The following is an 18808-nucleotide window of genomic DNA, read 5'->3' as shown; positions in this document are numbered from 1 at the left end:
GTAGAGGTACGACTACATGTCCCGGGGTTCTCACCAGTACGGTGGGAGTAGGTGTGTGGGGTGTGGGGGTGTGTCCCGGGGCTCTCACCAGTACAGGTGGCCGCACATACTGACCACCGCCTCCCGCGCTGTCTCCAGACAGATGTTACACTCGAAGGCCGCACCTGCCCCTCCCCGGTCGCGGTTTGGCCCTTCGGAGCCCCCGTCCTCCTTCCTGGCCGCTGCCATGGCCCCTCAACTGTTGCCCCCGCAACCCAGGTCTTCCCCCACCAAACACATACACAAACCCCGATGGTCCGAAAAGCCCGCCCCCCTGCTCGCGCCCATTGGTTATCCGTCAAGGTCTTCGAGACTCCATTGGTGATTCTGCCCACCAGTCACATCGCGTTCGGAAGGAAAGATTGGACGACAGTCTGGGGAGGGAGAGGCACATATTGCCCCGCCCTTGAACTGTGATTATTGGCCAAAGCAGTCGCCAGTCAAGATGCTGCGTCATAGGTTAGCCGTAAAATGTGCCCTGGCAGACCCTATTGTCCGCGGTGAAGGAGGGCCCACCCTGTCATCACCACTATTTGTCCCTCACTGCTAAGTGTCGTGCTCAATTGGCTCCAGGACATAGATTCTACCTACTAATAACCCAGTCAATTCCCGCCCCCGTCCTTTCTTCATTTCCTCTTCTGGAGACTACTCGAGACCCTATTGGACTACGAACGCGCAAGTGCCGAAGCAGCCGATTGGCTGGGAAATGGTCGCAAGCGTGCATGTAAGGAATAGGGCGGGACTATCCGGAGGAGGTTGTGCTTCCTTGGACTCGCCTCTTCCTCTCCGCCTTCTCGTTGCTATAGCGACCAGATCGCAATTGGTCCTGGCCTGGCCACCACCCCAGCCTTAAGTTCTTCCTCCGCTCACCTCTCCCACCCAACTCTCGAATTTGATTGGCTACTCTAGACCTCGCAGATTAGCTAGGATTGGGAGCAAAGAGACGTATGCTAGTCACCGGGTTCAAAATGGCTTCAGCCGTTTTGGTGACGCAAGAAACCGAACCTGAGTTCTCCCAGCGCCCTTTATAATGATGTCGCCAGGAGCATGGCGATTGGCCCCATCTACTTGACGTCACAGATCCATCGCTAGGCTTATAACACCCTTCCCTCCCCACCCCCATCCCCACGAGCGCACACGCACTCCAACCCCCTTAGTATTGGCCGACACACTGAGCGGACCTCGACTCCCCAGGTTCCTTTCTTCGATGACGCACAGGGCAGAAACGAGTTTAGCCCTAGTTCACTTCGTGTGGTGCCGTGGAGAGAGCTGAATTTGGAGTGACAGAACCTGGGTTCAAATCCTGGCCCAGCCTCTGCCTATTTGGGTGACCTCAGAAGTCACTGGACTTCCCTCAGATCCTAATGTCTTCGTCATCAGTGGAAAGAGAGGCTGGACGGTCTTGTCTCCATCATGCTTTGAATGATCTCCAAGGTCCTGTCCAGTTCTCATACCCTTAATGTTTCTACCATGATCTGCAGAGCTAGAATTAGACCCGCCCCTTCCTCCCTGTGACATACCAAGCAGAACTGGGGTCTTCTTCCTGGGCAGGGTGCCTGTCCCCTACCCGCTACAGCTCAGCGTGACCCAGGTGCCTGGTGCAGGCAGCCAGGCCTGGGCAGTGAGTTTCCCTCCTCTGTGGCCCAAGCACAGCAACCTGGTAACAGCCTACCCTTTCTCCCCGCACTCCCACCCATTCCACCTCCAGTCTCTCCTCTAGCCCTGGCCAGTGACAGACTTAGGTTAATTGTGGGGGCGGGGATTTGGAGGGATGCAGAGGGAGAGGTAGTTGAGAAGCTTATGATCTCCACCCAGTTGTCTCCCTAGGCATCAATTTCCTTGGGCCTTTGTAAAATGAGGGTAGGTGGTCTCCAAGGCTGCCTGCAGCTCCGACATTCTATGTTCTATGGTTCTATGGGAGGGAGGACACAGACCAGACAGGGGCCCTCAGAGAGAAACCAAGACATCTAGGGGGGAAGAATCCCCACATCTGGGGAGAACTGGAAAGTAAAGAGAAAGCAGGAAAGGGCTACCTCCAAGTCGGTGGAGCTGGTTAGTTGAAGGTAGGGATCTTATTAGAGAGGGAGAAAATAGGGCCAGGCAAGACAGCAAGGAAGAGAAGGGAAGGTGGTGGTGGTAATGTTTTTTAGAAAGAGATAGGAAGGAGAGTTGGGTGAACGGGATGAGACTGAGTCAGCAGAGGATTGCCAAGTGGGGTGAAAGAAGTGTGGGAAGCCGGGGCCAGGGATGTGGTTGAGCTGCCAGAAAACAAGAGTTAGAAACTGGGGATGACAACCTTAAGGAGTTAGGGTCTGCTCCCCATTCCACCCCAAGCTGCATGGTCTGCCCATACCCTCAGGAAGAAGGAATAACAGTGACCTGATCTCAGTGGTGGGGAAAGCATATACAATTCATCTTTGGGGTGAAGGGGCAGTTCCTAGCCTGGCTGAAGAAAAGAGACCCTATAGGAAAGGTGCTAGGAGGAGAAGAAAGAAGGGAACTGGGGAATTAAGAAAAGGAGGAGGTCGGCGATGAGGGTAGGAGGATCAGAGAGAGGCAAGAGGAAGGAAGGGGAGGAACAGGGCTAGTGTTCTGAGAGACCATGGTGAGATAATGAGGAGGAGGAAAGGAAGAGGATAGCCACAGGATAGGGATGGAAAGATTAGGAGAGACAGAGAGAGAGATAAGGATGGGAGAGGCTGAGCTGGAGTTGAAGGGAGGCAGCTGATGAAAAAGGATGATGAGTAGTGAGAAGCAGAGGAATGGAAGAATAGGGAAAGAGGAAAGGGAGCCTAAAGAGCAGAGAGAAGAAAGCTAAGAGAAATGGAAGGAAGGAGAGATACAAGAGCAGGGAAAGCCAGGAAGGATTGGAACCAGAGCCAGAAAAAAAAAAAAAGGGTTATGAAAGAGAGACAGCTGGAAGGAGTAAGGCAGAAGCCTCAGCAGGAGGAGCTAGGAGGAAAAAGATGAGGCGGGGAGGGCTAAAAGCTGGAGGGAGGGAATGCTTGGGTCCCTGTCCAGGCTATTGGCAAGACAGCCCGCCTGTCACCGCCCCCCACTTCCTGGCCAGCCCCGGAAACAAGCAGGCGTTGGTGGGGAGGGGGGGGCGCAAGCAGCAGCAGCTTCGGCAGCCCCAGCCCTCCGAGGGAGAGACAGCAGTAAGGGAGGGAGGGAGAGATCGGGGGAACACCCCCCCCTCCCACCATTCTCACCACTATGGGTCCGGCCCCCCACTCCCACAGCCCCTCCACCAGCCGGGGCTAGGACACCCCCAAACCCTGAGGGCCCCCTGGCACCGACTCCCCACCAGAGACAGAGACACAGCCGCCACCACCGCTGCCGCAGCCTGGCTGGGGAGGGGGCCGGCCCCCTAGGCCCCCTACCCCACTGAGGTGGGGGAGGGATGGAACTGGGGAGGGGGGAATGAGAGATGGGTCGGGGGAGGAGGGAGCTGGGAGGTCATGGAGGTAGAGAAGGGGGTCTGGGGAGAGAGAGTGCAAGATAGACTTGGGAGAGGAGCCGCTGGGAAAGATGGGGAGAATCCAGACAGAGAGAAAAGGGATGGAGGAGGGAGGGGCTGAGGCCTGGTGATTGGGGGGCTGGCCTGATTAAGGGGAATAGTGATGGGGTGAGGGTGAGGTGTGCTGGTGAGGGGAGAGAGGAATTCCCTACACCCCGCCCCCCAGTTCCTCTTTCTGCCCCTTGTATCCCTTGGAAGGAGTGTAGATTATAAACTACATTCCTGACTCCTCCTCCAAGAGAATATTGGTTGCTAGGATCATACCAGGACACCCCTGTATTTCCATGCACGGAGCCTAAGGTCTCTACATATGTGCATGTTAGGTAGGCCCTTCCTGGCACACGTGTGTCTTGTGTATTACCTTGTTTTCTCCATTGAGTGTGCATGCTTTAGTAGTGGCCTGTGTGGTGGAATATGTAACCATATGATCCATGGTCATGGCAGATGTGCTCACATTAGTTGGATGTTGTATCCATTCCCCCTTGGGAAGGGTGACTATAGTACTATTGTTTTCCTAAGTTCATATTTGTCCAATCACATAGTATAATATGGCCTGTCCCTCGTGTCATATCCATTTGGAGTATAATTTACATACCCTATGCATCTGTGTGTTCAAATGTTGCCTACCTTCTCAGATCTTTCCATTGCATATTAGTGTCTTTATGTTCATATGCTTTGCCCATGATCATCACTGCCAAAATAGTTGTCTTCACATGTTATATATATATATTGTGCCCATGGTATGTTTTGTTTTGGTTTCATAACCTGTGATGATTGTCCCACGGGGTTGCCTTCAGGTGTCTGATTCCATGATTTAATTTACTCTTAACACATATCTTCATGTTGTATTAACCCCATTTATTGCATGTGTTTTTCTAAGGAAGTCCTAGCATTGCTTGAGCATTTATGTTTTATGTTTTATTAGCATAGCATTTCTGGTCATATGACAACATTCATTTCACCATTTCCTTCCTGTAATGTTTTGTAAACCATATGTTTGTATAACACATCTGGCAGTCTCATGTGGTTGGATAACCTCGGATATGTGTATTCCTAGGGAATCATGTATACATAGCCCATGTAGAGGGTAATGGTCCTCCACACACAGAAAACCCATCTCTTTGCAAATGTCTTTGCATGTCCTTCCCATGTTCGACCTGGCCCATAGTTCTACATGACATGTCCATACTACTACTGTATTTTGTCAGTGTGTACTCATATAACATGTGAATGAGTATGTATGTTATAGGTTTCACTCCCATCTATGTCTATGTTTTTATTAATGTTGAACATCAATCCCACTGCTTCTGTCATTTGCATGTGTAATGATTTGGCATGTTATTTTCACCCCAGGCATGTTATTACTACTCTGTATGTTTCTCTACTGAATTTTTATGTTATCTCTATGTGATTTACATTTGCTGTATTCATTCCTTTATTATGTTATTACCCTTCTGCTTCTTTACATTATTGAATTTTCCCTTGTGTGCTTTCCCATTACCTTTCCAGCGGTCTTGACATCCCCATGGTTTCTATGTTACTGCTGATAGCATGTTACACCTTTGGCATGATGGGCATGTGCTTGGAGTATATCATATTCCTTGTTAGAAGCAGTTTCCCTAGGGCTACACTGTATTAAATACCTGTTGTTCTTGTTATCAACAGCGTGAGCATGTCTTCATTCTTATCTTCTTCGTGTGGGTATATGTGTGTATGTGTGTGTGTGTTCAGAGGATTGTTACACATGGGGATTGACTTCTGTTATCACCATTTCTTCATTCCCAAGGCCTACTTACTCTCTGACCTATTTATCACCACCCTGTCCCTTACGTGTCTTATGCATTTGTGGTCACGTTTTAAGTGTCTGTTTTGTGTGTCCCAAATCAGAATGTGCTACTATCATACTTGTCTCAATTAAGCAAAATTGTATTGTGTGCTTAGCATTATTACCTTCCTGTTCATGTTATCTTCATGTTAATCATCCTTAGGGAAGAGAAGAGGGGTAGGTAATGTACTGTAAGCATCTTGTGTGTGTTCCTGTTCAGAGATGTCTTCTCTGCCAGGCCACTTGAAAATGTGTATGTGTTTGTCACATGTTTCTTCCTTGTGATGTTATCACACTTGGCCAATGAGATGATCTCTTCCTTTACCTTTGACACTCAAGTCAGTCACTGCCTACCCTTAATGAGGCAGAGAATGGGGGGAGGAGAAGGAAGATAAATTGTGTCCAGTACTTAGGGAGACGTCACATTGTCTTCTTTCTCCTCCTGAGCTGTTTCTTCCTCCTGAGGCAGGTAGTGTGATCTTACACACAAATAACCATTCCTCTGTTTTCACAGTTCTATGGATTCTTTACAGTTCTGTAGGATTCTTACATATCACCTATGTAACCCTCACCATGCTTCCTCTAATATTTGGAGAGGGGTGTAAATTGGGTGGGGGCAGAAAACAAGAGGAACATAGGTCTCTGACCCTGGGATAATCTGTATCTATCTGTTTGTCCTTAGATTTGTCTGTGTGCTTTTAGGGGGATAAGGGGAAAAGTTGGGGTGGAATGGGGATTCTCTGGATGTGTTTCTCTTCTCTGCCTCTGTTAGAGGCAACATGGCCGTGGAGCCAGGAAGACCTGGGTTCACATCCTGCCTCTGACACATATGGCTGTTTGACCCTGGGCAAGTAATTTAATCTTTCAGAGCTCTAGGTAACTCTTAAAAACTATGAGTTGTATTGAAAGTGCTATTCTAGATTGGTAAAGGGAATTTGCTTACTTGGGAGTTCCCTATATTAATGAAAGTATAGAGCTAGTCCCTATCCCTGTGTATCTGTATTTGTCTTTCTCCATATATGTCCAAGTATGTTTGCACATGTGCATGTGTCTATCAGATTGTTCATAGGTGTGATTATCTTGCTTTTCCTCTGTCATTCCATATTCTGATATACCTTATGTGCATGTCTTTTTAAAAAATCTCTCTGTGTATATGTGTACCATCTATATGTCTTTTTGTGTGTGTATTTGGGGGTCAAATGAAGAGGGAGGGAGTTTCCAATTCTTACGTCCCCACTACCTCTCTGGAGTGTCTTGGGTGGGTGAGAATCTAGGAATGGAAGGCCCCTGCCCCTGCCCCCCAGTCTGGCCTTCTAACTCCATCTGCACTCTTGTCCTATTATTTCTCTGCTCTGGTCCCTCTTGGCCACTCCCCCCAATATTCACCCTTCCAGTGCCTCAGGCCCACTATCCTTCCCCTCCCCCCCCCACTCCTTACAGGTGGCCAGCATGGAGCTGTGGCCAGGGCCATGGGCAATGCTGCTGCTCTTTCTGCTGCTGCTTTTGCTGCTGGTACCTGTGCTCTGGGGTTACAGCGCCAGTGCCAAGTACTTCTGCAAGATGGCATTCTACAACGGCTGGATCCTCTTCCTGGCAGTGCTGGCCATCCCTGTGTGTGCCCTTCGAGGGCGAAACGTGGAGAACATGAAGTGAGAGGGAAACCCAAGGAATGGGAAATGAAAAGAGGGTGGGGAAGATGGATTACCAGAGGTGCCAGGCACAAGGGAATAAGGAGTGGGGAAGACACAGAAGGACCCATCAGATCATAGACATAAGGCAAAGGAGAAACAGAAAAAGAGAAGGGAAAATTGAGATGGGAAAAAAGACACATGGCACAAGGAGGGGAGTAGGGTTAGAGGAATATTGGGAAAATATGTGGAAGAAGTATGTGGCCCTCTCTGACAAACTCCCAAATGTGGTATCCTGGGCCTGTCCCTATAGGATCCTTCGGCTGATGCTGCTGCACATCAAGTACCTATACGGGATCCGGCTGGAGGTTCGAGGGACCCATCACTTTCCCCCCTCCCAGCCCTATGTTGTTGTCTCCAACCACCAGAGCTCCCTCGACCTACTAGGTAAGACAGCCCTCTCTCATAACCATGGGAATATTTCTTCCCTAAGTACCTCTTCTCCTTCTAGCTTTTAAAACTGTCATCCCCAGGGAGCATTTTACCCCAGAGATATTCATCACCCTACACCCTAGATACATTGGTTCCCAATAGGAAATATTCCTAGAACTTCTTATCTTACGAGGTCCTCCTCCCCTCTTCCCCACTGTTTCCTCCCTGAGAATTTCCTCCCCATCTATATCAGGAACTTCTCTTCTTCTTTCCCACCCTTCAGGTCCCTCTGTCCTCCCCCTCCCACTCCTCTCTGCCCTGAATCTCCTTTCCCTTTGGAGAACTTCCCCTAGGAGGTAAATCTCCCTCCAACCTACTTCTCTCCCCTCTAAAATGTCCGTGACATCCTTGGTACATCACTTTCCTATCATTCCATTCCCCCTGCCATCAAGTAAAAGCATCTTCTTTCCTTACTGCCCCATAACCTCCTATTTCCTGCTCTTGACACTGAGAGTCGATATCATACTCCCTGGTTCCACTAACCACCCACTTCCCTGCCCCAGGAATGATGGAGGTGCTCCCAGGTCGTTGTGTACCCATTGCCAAGCGGGAACTGCTATGGGCAGGGCCAGCAGGTCTAGCATGCTGGCTGGCTGGAGTCATCTTCATTGACCGGAAACGTACTGGGGATGCAATCAGTGTCATGGCTGAGGCTGCGCAGACCCTGCTCAGCCAGAATGTGAGTTACCCCAAAAGAGAAAAACAGCCATCGGGAATAAGAGATTTAGATGGCCATACAGAAGCACCTCTGATATCCCAGGGTTTTGTCTATTCTCTGGCACTGACTCCTCCCTCTGTATTGCACTGGCTCTAGCTCTGGCTTGTTCTCTGTCTCTTCTTATCTCTGATCCAGTTTCTCCCATAGGTCCGAGTTTGGGTTTTCCCTGAGGGTACCAGGAACCACAATGGCTCTATGCTTCCCTTCAAACGTGGCGCCTTCCACCTTGCTGTTCAGGCCCAGGTCAGAATTCAGTTTCCCCATTTGACCACTGACACACTACCCTTCTCCTGAACTTTCCAGCTAACTGTCTGTGGGCTGATGAGAAGGAGAAGAAGCTTACCAGGAGATGATCAGATGAAGGGCTACCAGGGGAGGAGGGCTGAGGAGTGAGGCTGTTCTCTGATTTCCCCTTTCCCCTCCCGCAGGTCCCCATTATTCCTATTGTCATGTCCTCCTACAAAGACTTCTACTGCAAGAAAGAACGGCGCTTCACCTCGGGTGAGAGGATCAAAGTGCTGGTTGGGAGGACTTGGTGGGGACAGAGTAGAGTGGCCAGTGGGATTGTGGGGAAAGGATGAAATGTGAATCTTTGAGAGGCCAGGAAATCATTTAGTCATAGAACCATAGAACATCAGAACTGGACCATTTAGTCAAGTCCCTGGAAATCAGTCTCAACAAATTTAGAATATCTGCAATGTAAGTCATTATGCCAAATGCTGTGGTGGACACAAAGGTGTCCTTCAAAGAACTTATGATCTAGTTAGGAAAACAGGGCATAAATGTATGAAAAAATAGCTAAAAATACAAGGTGGTAAAAAGGTGTTGGTGTTTATTGAATGCAGAAAGTATTAATCACTTTGGGCTGGAGTGGTCAGGGAAGGCTTCAAAGAGAAGATGGGATTTGAGCTGGGCCTTGAAAGGAAGAACACTGGCCTGGGAGACCGAAAACCTGGGTTCTAGTAATGGCCCTGCACTAACTCTCTGGGTCACCTTAACAGTCATCTAGAAGGTCATACTTTCTTCCTTTTCTGAAGAAAATTCTGAACCATTCTGAATGTTTTCTTTCTCCTGGGCGGGTGTCACGATATTTCCCCACCTCTGCCTCCTTGCCCCTCCACCTTCTTCTCTCTGCCTTTACTTCTCTATGAGATTCTTCACAGACCACTTTAGATAACCCTGTTCAGGTAACCCCCTCTGTTTGTAGATATTTATCTCAATTTATAGAGGAGGAAACAGCTCCAGAGTAACAGGGCAGTGTAGCATTTTATAAAGCTTCGGTTGCTTTGAACACTTTGTAAGGTAGGTAATGACATTATCATCCCCATTCAGCAGATTAGGAAACTGAGGCACAGAGGTGACTTGCCCAATGTCACATAGCTAGTAAAACCAGAATCCTGGTCTCTTTACTAAACCACAATGCCTCTGAAAAACACCTCCATATTTCTAACTGGAGGCACCTTAGTGGTTATTGGATGAATTGATAACAGATATAGCGCAGTTCCCATTCTGTAGAAGGAGTAATAGACTAAGCTGTCAGGAACTGTAGGTTCCAGTTCCAATGTTCCCACTGACTTAAGTTGGGCAAGTCGCTTTCTTCCCTTCTTCTCCTTCTCCTCCCCTATGCAGTGAGGGCATTGGATTTCATTTTCTTAATGGTCTCTTCCAGCTCTAACATCCAGTGGTTCTTTGAATGAGTTCTGCTGGCAGTAGAGGGGAGAAAATAGAAGAGACAAAGGGGCAGAAAGGAAAAACTTAACGTCTGCTGGGAATAATGTATAGGCTGGCCAATGTGGCTTGAGCAAAAGCTTTTTTGGAATATAACGGGAGATAAAACTGGAAAAAGGGAAGTTAGGAGGGCCTGTGGAAAACTGAAGAAAAGCCTGGAATGATAGCCTGTGTGTCTCCCCATCCCTAGGGACATGTCAGGTACGGGTGCTGCCCCCCGTGGCCACAGAAGGGCTGACCCCAGACAACGTGCCCGACCTCGCTGACAGAATCCGCCACTCCATGCTCACAGTTTTCCAGGAGATCTCTACTGACGGCCGGGGAGGGGGTGACTATCTAAAGAAGCCTGGTGGGGCTGGTGAGGCCGGCCTCTGAGCCTTCCTCCTACCACTCCTTCACATCCCCTCTCCCTCAACCCAGTGGTCCCTGGACTGGGCCTGACTCCCCTCTTCACTTCTCCCATCCCATTTCTCCATTGTGGTACAGCCAAGCCTCTCCTCACCCCACTAATTCTCTACTCTAAATCTTCAGCTTCTGAAGTGGACATGGACAAAGCGCTTTTCCTCCACCCCTCTCCCCCTTCCCAAACCCTACTCTGTGGACTTTACCGTCTTGGTGCAGCCTACACACTCCCTCCATGCCTCCCATCTTGTCTGTGGAACATTCTGCTCTCCTCTCTGTCTCCTGAGTGGTATGTTCCACTGGGCATCGACCACTCCCACCCCATAGTGGACACTAAGTGGACGCTTCCTCTGTGGCTTTCCTCCCCACCCTGATTTGTGGACTCATCCACCTCTATGGAAGCACTCCGTGCTCTCTCCCCTACCCCCCTCCCAACTCTGTGGATGCAAATGGACTCATCCAACTGGGGGGGTGGGGTGGGGAGGACCCATCTCGGGAATGGAAGTAGACCCAACCAGCTGCTCTTTGCAATCTTTCTCTCCAGTCTGCAGCCCAGCCCAGCTTCTCTTTCCTCCCCACTCACCCCAATGGATATATGTGGAGTCTTCTTTCTAGGGACTTGGACCTTTCCCTTTCCTTGGTACGGTCCGTTTAATCTGCCTTATCCTTACTCATCCCGGCCCATTCTTTCCTGTGACATACTGACCCACACACAAACTGGTCTCCACAGAATTCCCTCTTCTTTCCCACCCCAGTCCTCCTCCTCCACCTTCTCCCCTTAGCCAGTGGGTGGTACACTCCAATGGTAGTACACTCTTAAATTCCCCTGGAGTAGCGGGAGACCGGCCCAACCCAGCCCTGTCCCAGCACAGTCCCTAGGCCTCAGGCTGTACCATTAGGCCCAGACACCAGGGAAGGGTGGAGTTACAGGTGCTGCATTAATTTCTTACTCCTGGAGGTGGGGTAAGAAGAACTGAGAGCTGGTTAGAGGAGGCTGGAGTAGGTTTAATTTATTTTTCTTTCCTTTTGCTGCTGGGGAGCTGCCCTTCCCACACCTCCCTGCGTCTAGATTGGCAGCCAAACGCTCTCAGTGTTAAAAGTCCAAAGGGAGGGGGAGGATCACCCCCAGCGCCTTGGGGAAGCGGGAGTCTGTTTACAAAAAGGGGTAGAGAGACCCAGCCAAACCTAGGCTTCCTTGCCTCATCTCCAGCCTAGTAGAGGATCCCAGCCTTAAGTAGCACATCCCCATCGGGGTGGGAGGGGCCAAGAGAATCCCATTCTTCTCTTGGGGGAAGCCACAGTCCTGCTGACACCCTTTCCCCAACCTGAGGAGCATTAATGAAAGGGTGGGGCATTGGGGAAAGAAGGGCTATTTGATGCTGCCGCTCTCCTCCCCCCCCCCAACCCAGGCCAGTGTGACCCGGGGAGGTGAGGGGACTCCCCGGGATTTTCTTTCTCCCAACCAGTTCTGCTTTTCCTCCCAAGGCATTAGCTGGGCCTCCGTATTCCAGTCCTCTCCTCCCCTCTCACGGGTACCAGGACTGCCCTTTTCTCTCCAAACACTCCCCCAGCGCGCGCGCGCGCACACACCCCCTCCCCCCGCGAGGTCTGAAGGGAGGGGTTGAAGGGGGCAGTCCAAGGGTTTGCTCCGCTCCGAAGGTTTTTATTATCTGGATTAACAGCGAGATACGGAGAATAAAGAGAGATGGAAAGATTCCGACTGTTTGTGTACCTTGTTGGGGGAAAGGGATCTTGGTGGCCCAAACCCTATCTTAAGCTAAAAGGGAGGGGGAGGGGGATTGCAGGAGACGAATAATGTTCTAGCCGGTCTCCTCGGCAGCTGTTTTCATATCTTCGGCAACTCCCGTCACCTTATCAACCTGGCCATCCCAGCATCTAGTCCCCTTTGCATTAGTGGATTTCACTGTAAATTACCAAGGGGGGGTTGGTGGGGGCAGGCGTTGGAAATAAGAGGGTGTTGATGTCCAAAAGTACCCTCATCTGCGGCGGTTGAGACTTGGACCCAGGCTGTTGTCCTCACAAGAACCTGTTAAAAGACACGTGGAGACCGGCGAAAGTTACTCTCCTTTTACAGCTGATTTCGGCTTCAGCGTTGGAAGGGTGAGGGCAGGAGCACTGATAAACACCACGCCTTCCTTGGAGAATTTGACTTCTACCCTATAGGGGAAAAGATTTAGAAGCAAAACCCAAGAGGAGTTAACAGGTAAGAATGAATGGTAGGAAAAGTTTAATGAGGGGTATGACTGTTGATCGAAGGCTGCATAGAGAACAGACGCTAATATGTATGGGGTGAGGGTCAAGTGTATATAAGTGTATACACGGAACACGTGGGAAGTTAACAGGGACAAGAGAAGGTAGGTGGAGCGGCGGACTCACAGGCGCCCAGTTTCTCCTCCAGAAGCAGCACCTGATCGCTAAGCGAGTCGATCCGGTCTCCCCTCCCCCATAGCTCAGCCACTTGCTCGGGCCGAATCGTTTCAGGAGACACTGGTAGCACATCTCGAACCCAGGCACTCACCTGTCCTGCCCACTGCAGAAAGATACGAAAGGAGCTGCTATGAACGCCTAGCCCACTGAGAGACCAGGCTTCTTGGCCTGTTCAGTGATAGTCTGTTGCGTCTAAATTTACCTGCTAGGATGCCCCCACCCCTCCCTAGGAGCTCTCAGTTGTCTCACCTGCTCCAAGGCCTCCAGCCGCCCGCGTAATTCTCTGACCTCCTGTCTCAGGGAATGCTCCTCTTTTTCCGCCTCTCGAACTGTAGAATATAGTTGAGCAGACATTAAGGGCATTATAGTAGATGACACTGCCCTCTCAGGGAACTTACAGTCAAAAGTGAGAGTAAGGTAAGACGCGAGCAAACAATTAAGATAAAGGAGAGCAAGAACTGCAAAATGGAAAATGTCATAGAGGGACTTGGAAGTCAGGAATTTAGCGTCGGGAAAAAACCTGGATTCAAATTCCACATCTGACACTAGCTGGAACTGTGAGCCTCAGTTCCCATGTCTGTAAAATGAGATGGAGCTAGATGAGCCTCTGAGATCCTTTCCAGCTCCCAATCTGTGATCCTATAAAATGCTGCGAGAAATCTGAAAGAGTCCCTTCTTTTCTGAAGGCTCATAAAATCACAGGCTGAGAGCTACAAGGGACCTCAGAAGCCATCTAGTCCAGAGGACGGAAGTTATCCGGTACTTGAAGTTGGGGCAGCTAGGTGGCGCAGTGGATAGAGCTCCAGCCCTGAAGTCAGAAGGACCCAAGTTCAAATCCAGCCTCAGAATAAACACTTGACACTTACTAGCTGTGTGACCCTGGCCAAGTCACTTAACCCCAATTGCCTTTAAAAAAAAAAAAGGTAAAGTTTTGAGAAGATGGAAATGAGAGTGTGAGATGGGAGGGTAGAAAGAATGGGGATAGAGTTATATGAAACAAGGTTCATGAGGTAGGAGCCGGATTGTGGGGGGCCTTGAATCCCATGATTTTCTAGTCACAAATTCCAAGAGGTTCTTCACATCTCATGATAATAAGAGGGGGAGGCAATGTGAAGGATAGAGTGTTTCTCTTACCTGTCAAGCTAAGGATGCTGGGACTGGGAAGTGGCTCAGGGGGGGCCTCCTCACAAGTCCTTCCATCAGTCCCTAGGGCTAGACCTTTGGGGCAGCCGCAGGTATAGCTGCCCAGGGTGTTGGAACAGCTATGAGAGCAAAGAATGATGCCAGTCCTGCATTCGTCTACATCTAAAGGTAGAGAAAGAAGCCCTGAGGTGCCATGCTCTAGATTCCCCGGAGAGTGTGGGCGAGGAGCCAAAATCGAGGGAGTCTTATACTCACCCACATGACAGTGCTTCCCTCCCCAGCCCGGGGTGCATTCGCACTGGTCAGGCTGGATGCAGATACCTCCATTCTGACAGGGCTTAGGACAGATGGCTGGGGATGGAAAGAAGGGTCAGGGTAGAGAACAAACTCCCCTCTTCCATCTCCCCAGCAGGCTCTCACAACCCTACCACCATCCATCCTCCCCTCCTTCCCACACACCTTCTTCGCAGGTCAGTGCCCCTGGATGCTTCTTCCTCCAGCCCTGACAACATATGGCATGAATTTGCTGCACCTCCCTCCGAACCTCCCGCCATGCCACTCGGTACGTGGTCCTACGGGGAGCAACTGACTTAAGATCCTGGCACATCATTCCCTGAGGTCATTCTCAATCTCATCCCAACCCAAGCTCCCCTCAATAACTCAAGCTATAGTCCCATCCCCACTTCCTAAGCACAAATACTCAATTTCCATCCCTTGCAACTCAAGCTCTCTTCCAGGACTGGGGCATCTAGTACCGTTACCCACTTACTCACCTGTAAGTGCTGCAGACGCGTCGACCTGTGCACAGTGTCAAATAAGGTTTGTATATTGGCTGGCTGTAGGATTCATTGTACCGAACAGGAACCACCAGAGTCTGCCTGGAGCAGACTCCCTTACTGCACCCAAGTGGAGTAAGAAGAGGGGATGGAGATTCAGAATGGACAAACCCCTAGAGAGCCCTTTTCACAAACAGTTTCCTTCTCTTGGCCAGACCTTGGTGTCACCCACCCTTACGAATGCTCCACCTACTGCCCCTACTCCCGCCCCTGCTAAGGACCCACCATCCTCACCTGTATGGAAGATCCCCATTTGCCCTCTGCCCCCCCAAAAACAGCAGGCCCGAGAATCCCGCTAGCAGACAGCACAGCAAAACCCGGACCCTGGACCCCATGATCGCTTGTACATCAGGGGTCACCTGCTGCTATCCTGAAAGGAGTGAAAAGGGGTTAATGGAGGAGTGCTCCCACCTATTCCTCTATCTGTCTGCTCTCAGTTGCTCAGAACCCCAGGCATCCCTTATTCATGTACCTTCTAAGAGGCCAAATGTGATGTGACTCTGGACACACCCACTCATTCACACTACCTGTAGCAATCCTCACCTTTTGTCTCCAGTCATATATGTCTCTAATAATTGTCAACATACCCTGAACACCTTACACATGCCCTTAATACTGTTCTCTCTCCTTACACGAGATTGCTACCTACATACATAAGAGACAGAGACACATACACATACCCCTTATTTAATATACTTCTCTATAGATTCCTGTAATGTTTATTTTTCCCTTACACTCAAACCCTATGTCCATCTTGTCTCTATTTCCATAAGCTCCTCATCCCCCAGACACTTCTCTCCTGACATAATGATCCTTCTTTGGAGACACATATCTTAAATGGTTGGCACCTTCCACATAGCAGCATCCTGAAAAGTGTTTGTGGAAATGAATTAGATCTTACAAATGCCCCAAACAGATATCCGCACACCTACATCTTTTACACATGCCTCTTTCATACCACAATCTTGCATGATATCAACACCCTCCACCACCTCTAACTCACACTCATCCCTAAGCCGGCTCAGAACACCCTTCCGTTGTCCTCTACCCCCTGTACCCATTCCCACCTGGGCTTTCTCTCTCTCCCTCGGGACACTAGGAATAGCTGCAGACAAGAGTCACTCAGACAGGCAGGCACAAGGAGGAAAGCAAAGAGAGAAGGGGTTGGGCTAGACATAGGGGCCTCCTATCTCTACTCTCTCCCCGCCTCCTCATTCCCTCTCCCACAACGGGCTGAGATTTTGTGGAGAGTGAACACCAGCAAAGGAAGTCTAAGTTCTAGTTTTCACATACCATCCACTTAACTCCAACAAACCTTTGCAAAGCTTTCTCCAACCCCACTCTTTATCCTCCTATAGCCCCAGAGGCCCCCTTTTCTGGCATCTCTTCAGGGTCCAAAAGAGGAGACACTATATCCTAAGTCCCCACTTCCCAACTGTAAGACTGAGAACTGTGTTAGGAGGTTAGGAGAGAGTGTAAGGGTAAAAGAGGGGAGCAGATAAATAAAGAGACCTGACCAGAGGAAGATGGGAATATAAAAGGGGAATAAATTTGGGCCAGGATGTGGGAAACAGGGGAAAGGTAATTTGAGAAAGAAGATGCCCCTCCAAAGTGTAAATGGGGATAAGCTAGGTCCCCAGTGGGAAATGTTTCTAGCTCCCTCTGGCATTTGTGGGGGGCATAAGAGCTGTGAGTCAGTCCGCCCCCCACTCCAGAGCAGACAGGGCCCCTTTGTCTTGATCAACATTCCTTGCTTGGGGGAAAAGGAGGCTTATTGTCTAGTACCAACCCACCCCCCCCCCCAGCCCAACCCCACAAAGGTCGAGAAGGGATTCAGATGATGCCCACCCTGACTCCCACCCCACAGCCTCCATGTCTAGCCTGGGGGGAGCAGGAAAAAGACATTCCATCCAGAAAGCCTCAGCCTGCTGACAAGCTCCTTGGACCCTGACGTTTGGTGCCTCTAACCCTGTCCCCCAATCCCAGCGCTGAGACAGGAAGAGAATTGTCCTCAACAGGAAAAAGCCCAGGGAGAATCAGGAACCCATACAGAATGGGCACTGAGAGGGCGGAAACACAGAGCCAGCCTCCACCCAGGACCCAAGCATCCGGGCACCCTACCATTAGGTTCTCTGCCTCCACCCCTTTTAAGGATCTAGGTATTGAGCCCCAATAGCTAGTGAATGAGCCAGATTATATTGAGCAAATTGAATTTTATTTCCATAAATACAAGGAAAACATCCCCTCTACAGAAAGGTGTGATTTATGGGGTAGGGCCCCCAGAGAAACTGCTTCTAGGGGAGACCCCAACACTGAAGACAGGGAGTAGGGGCTACCCCAAACCTGAGACAGGCCTCATCGGCCATAGATACCCCAATACTGACAATTCAAAAACTTATTTGTCCCTGGGACCACCCCATTGGGGGACCCCAGATTTTCCACCCCAGGTTGTCCTCCTGGGGGCTGAGGTGAGGAGGGAAAGAAAGGGAATACATGGGGAACAGAAACTAAAAATGTCCTGAGTCAGAGGGAACCCCCATTGTGAGGGAATGGGATGGGTTGTCCCTCCACATCCCCAGAGAGAGTATGGGGACAGCAGCAGCCAAGAGATTAAAATCCTAATTTTCTACCACCCTCCCAGAAATGAGAGGATATAGGGATGAGAAAGGGAAGAGGGTCAGATACCTGGGAGGCTGTGGTTTATAACTGATACAGGAAAAGGTAGACCTGGGAGCCCTCTTTTAGGGGAAGGGGCAGTGGGCAGCCAGGTGATAACAGAAGAGCCAGGGCTCATTGCTGGATCTTCAAAAAGACAGGTTTAGGAGTTCCAGTCTTGACATCCCCAGGTTTAGAGTTCTTGGGTTGCCCAAGAAGGGGCTCAGGAAAGCCAAGGTTCAATGCAGGCCTCATAGAGCGAGCGGTTAGAGTGCCAAGCAGTGTGTGGGATCCCAGGAGTTGGACACCTCACAATGGCCCCTCGTGCAAACAAGGTCTTCAACCCAAAGGAATCCCGGAGATAAACCTTGGGCAGAAAAGAATCAGAGGTAAAGACACAGGAGAAAAACACAGGGAGATATGTGAGGGGAAAGATATTATGGTCCCAGGGCTGGATTTCCTTCCAGATTGTAGGGGACATTTAGTGTCAGAGTTTCTCTCAGGAGAGAATCAGGGGAACAGGAGTCACAAGGGGTTCTTACCTGCTGCTCTTCCATCTCCAGTACTGTCTCATTTGCATCATAAAAGCCAAAAAAGCTGGAAAGATTTTTTTGGGGAGGAGAAGAAAAGCTGGTTAATTTTCTTCCCTAAGTGACATAGGTTCTTCTTACTTTTCTTGTACCCGGCTACTTCTCCTCCCTCAATTAGCCCTTACTCCCCAGAACCCATTGCCCACCATACCCTCCCTCTTTCCATTGTTTCCAACCTGGACTGCCAGGGAGTAATAACACCATCATCAGGGCCCCCAATTAGAACCACACGCTTCACACGGAGAAAGTTCTTCCGCCACACTGCCCAGGAAAGAAAAAACGGGAAGTTAGGTTTAGATGCAGAAATCAAAGAGAGACAGAGGGAAATAGGGCTGAAGCCCTGAAAGGAAGAGAGAAATATGAAGGGGATGAGGATGCAAGTTGGGAAGACGAATAGGAGAGTTGCAGTCAGGGTATCTCACCAGTGGCATTGGGATGGTCTCTCTCCCCATTGATTAGGGCCAGGAAGCTGCTGGCATTGAGGTACAAGTCAGAGTGGTGAGGATCTGGGGACAGACGGATAGAGGAGGTGTATGACACATCTTGGCTGAGTACCCCTGGACAAGTACTTAACTTCTCAGTTCTCTAGGCAACTCTGACTGTAAGTTGCAGAGAACATATAGGCGGGGTGGGGGACCTGCAGCCTCGAGGCCACATGTGGCCCTCTAGGTCCTCAGGTGTGGCCTTTTGACTGAATCCAAACTTCACTGAACTAATACCTTTAATAAAAGGATTTGTTCTGTAAAACTTGGACTCAGACAAAAGGCCTCACCTGAAAACCTAG

General features: G+C 50.0%; 4 protein-coding genes across 13 annotated transcripts in view; 1 reads left to right on the top strand and 3 right to left on the bottom strand.

Annotated features, from left to right (window-relative positions):
* The window catches only part of RNF5 (ring finger protein 5), a 4264-nt gene extending 3993 nt beyond the window's left edge, over positions 1-271 (bottom strand). Inside the window, exon 1 of the mRNA XM_027876194.1 lies at positions 89-271. Within this exon, the coding sequence (XP_027731995.1) occupies positions 89-228 (140 nt within the window). The 5' untranslated portion in view covers positions 229-271. The remainder of the gene's footprint in view (positions 1-88) is intronic.
* A 2846-nt stretch (positions 272-3117) lies between these two features.
* Positions 3118-11867, top strand: AGPAT1 (1-acylglycerol-3-phosphate O-acyltransferase 1). 2 transcript variants are annotated; one of them, XM_027876452.1, is made up of 7 exons: positions 3118-3431; positions 6825-7033; positions 7326-7459; positions 8008-8183; positions 8370-8465; positions 8651-8723; positions 10141-11867. In XM_027876452.1, exons 2-7 carry the CDS (start codon positions 6834-6836, stop codon positions 10323-10325), a joined length of 864 nt encoding a protein of 287 aa, XP_027732253.1. In that variant the 5' UTR covers positions 3118-3431; positions 6825-6833; the 3' UTR covers positions 10326-11867. The 2 variants fall into 2 exon arrangements, with proteins under 2 accessions (XP_027732253.1, XP_027732254.1); XM_027876453.1 differs by lacking the exon at positions 3118-3431 and having other exon boundaries at positions 6815-7033.
* Positions 11868-12142: 275 nt separating this feature from the next.
* On the bottom strand, positions 12143-16674 carry EGFL8 (EGF like domain multiple 8). 5 transcript variants are annotated; one of them, XM_027876451.1, is made up of 9 exons: positions 15847-16049; positions 15014-15149; positions 14717-14839; positions 14403-14515; positions 14199-14294; positions 13935-14105; positions 13050-13129; positions 12892-12903; positions 12143-12399 (listed from the first exon to the last, which is right to left on the bottom strand). In XM_027876451.1, exons 2-9 carry the CDS (start codon positions 15112-15114, stop codon positions 12274-12276), a joined length of 822 nt encoding a protein of 273 aa, XP_027732252.1. In that variant the 5' UTR covers positions 15115-15149; positions 15847-16049; the 3' UTR covers positions 12143-12273. The 5 variants fall into 5 exon arrangements, with proteins under 5 accessions (XP_027732252.1, XP_027732250.1, XP_027732249.1 ...); XM_027876449.1 differs by lacking the exon at positions 15847-16049 and adding an exon at positions 16628-16674 and having other exon boundaries at positions 12258-12399; positions 12750-12903; XM_027876448.1 differs by lacking the exon at positions 15847-16049 and adding an exon at positions 16073-16328 and having other exon boundaries at positions 12258-12399; positions 12750-12903.
* Positions 16675-16972: 298 nt separating this feature from the next.
* PPT2 (palmitoyl-protein thioesterase 2) overlaps positions 16973-18808 on the bottom strand; it is a 5197-nt gene continuing 3361 nt past the window's right edge. For all 5 annotated transcript variants that reach the window (XM_027876518.1, XM_027876519.1, XM_027876515.1 and 2 more), the window contains 4 exons: positions 18447-18530; positions 18201-18285; positions 17977-18031; positions 16973-17801 (listed from right to left, as the gene is read on the bottom strand). In XM_027876518.1, coding sequence (XP_027732319.1) covers positions 17658-17801; positions 17977-18031; positions 18201-18285; positions 18447-18530 — 368 coding nt within the window. In that variant the 3' untranslated portion in view covers positions 16973-17657. The remainder of the gene's footprint in view (positions 17802-17976; positions 18032-18200; positions 18286-18446; positions 18531-18808) is intronic.

This window comes from Vombatus ursinus, unplaced genomic scaffold (genome assembly GCF_900497805.2).
Source record: "Vombatus ursinus unplaced genomic scaffold, bare-nosed wombat genome assembly UNPS02014811.1, whole genome shotgun sequence".
NCBI classification, from domain to species: Eukaryota; Metazoa; Chordata; class Mammalia; order Diprotodontia; family Vombatidae; genus Vombatus; species Vombatus ursinus.
This window is presented reverse-complemented; position numbering and strand designations above follow the sequence as displayed.

What these genes read in the sequence shown, in the direction of transcription:
- AGPAT1 (XM_027876452.1), top strand. Translation starts at nt 6,834, where the DNA reads ATGGAGCTGTGGCCAGGGCCATGGGCAATGCTGCTGCTCTTTCTGCTG. An exon ending in AGACCCTGCTCAGCCAGAAT is followed by an intron (nt 8,184 to 8,369) that starts GTGAGTTACCCC and finishes TTTCTCCCATAG; the next exon opens with GTCCGAGTTTGGGTTTTCCC. An exon ending in ACCTTGCTGTTCAGGCCCAG is followed by an intron (nt 8,466 to 8,650) that starts GTCAGAATTCAG and finishes CCCCTCCCGCAG; the next exon opens with GTCCCCATTATTCCTATTGT.
- EGFL8 (XM_027876449.1), bottom strand. Translation starts at nt 15,114, where the DNA reads ATGGGGTCCAGGGTCCGGGTTTTGCTGTGCTGTCTGCTAGCGGGATTC. An exon ending in GGCACTGACCTGCGAAGAAG is followed by an intron (nt 14,295 to 14,402) that starts GTGTGTGGGAAG and finishes TTCCATCCCCAG; the next exon opens with CCATCTGTCCTAAGCCCTGT. An exon ending in GGAGGAGAAACTGGGCGCCT is followed by an intron (nt 12,400 to 12,749) that starts GTGAGTCCGCCG and finishes GTCTTTTAACAG; the next exon opens with GTTCTTGTGAGGACAACAGC.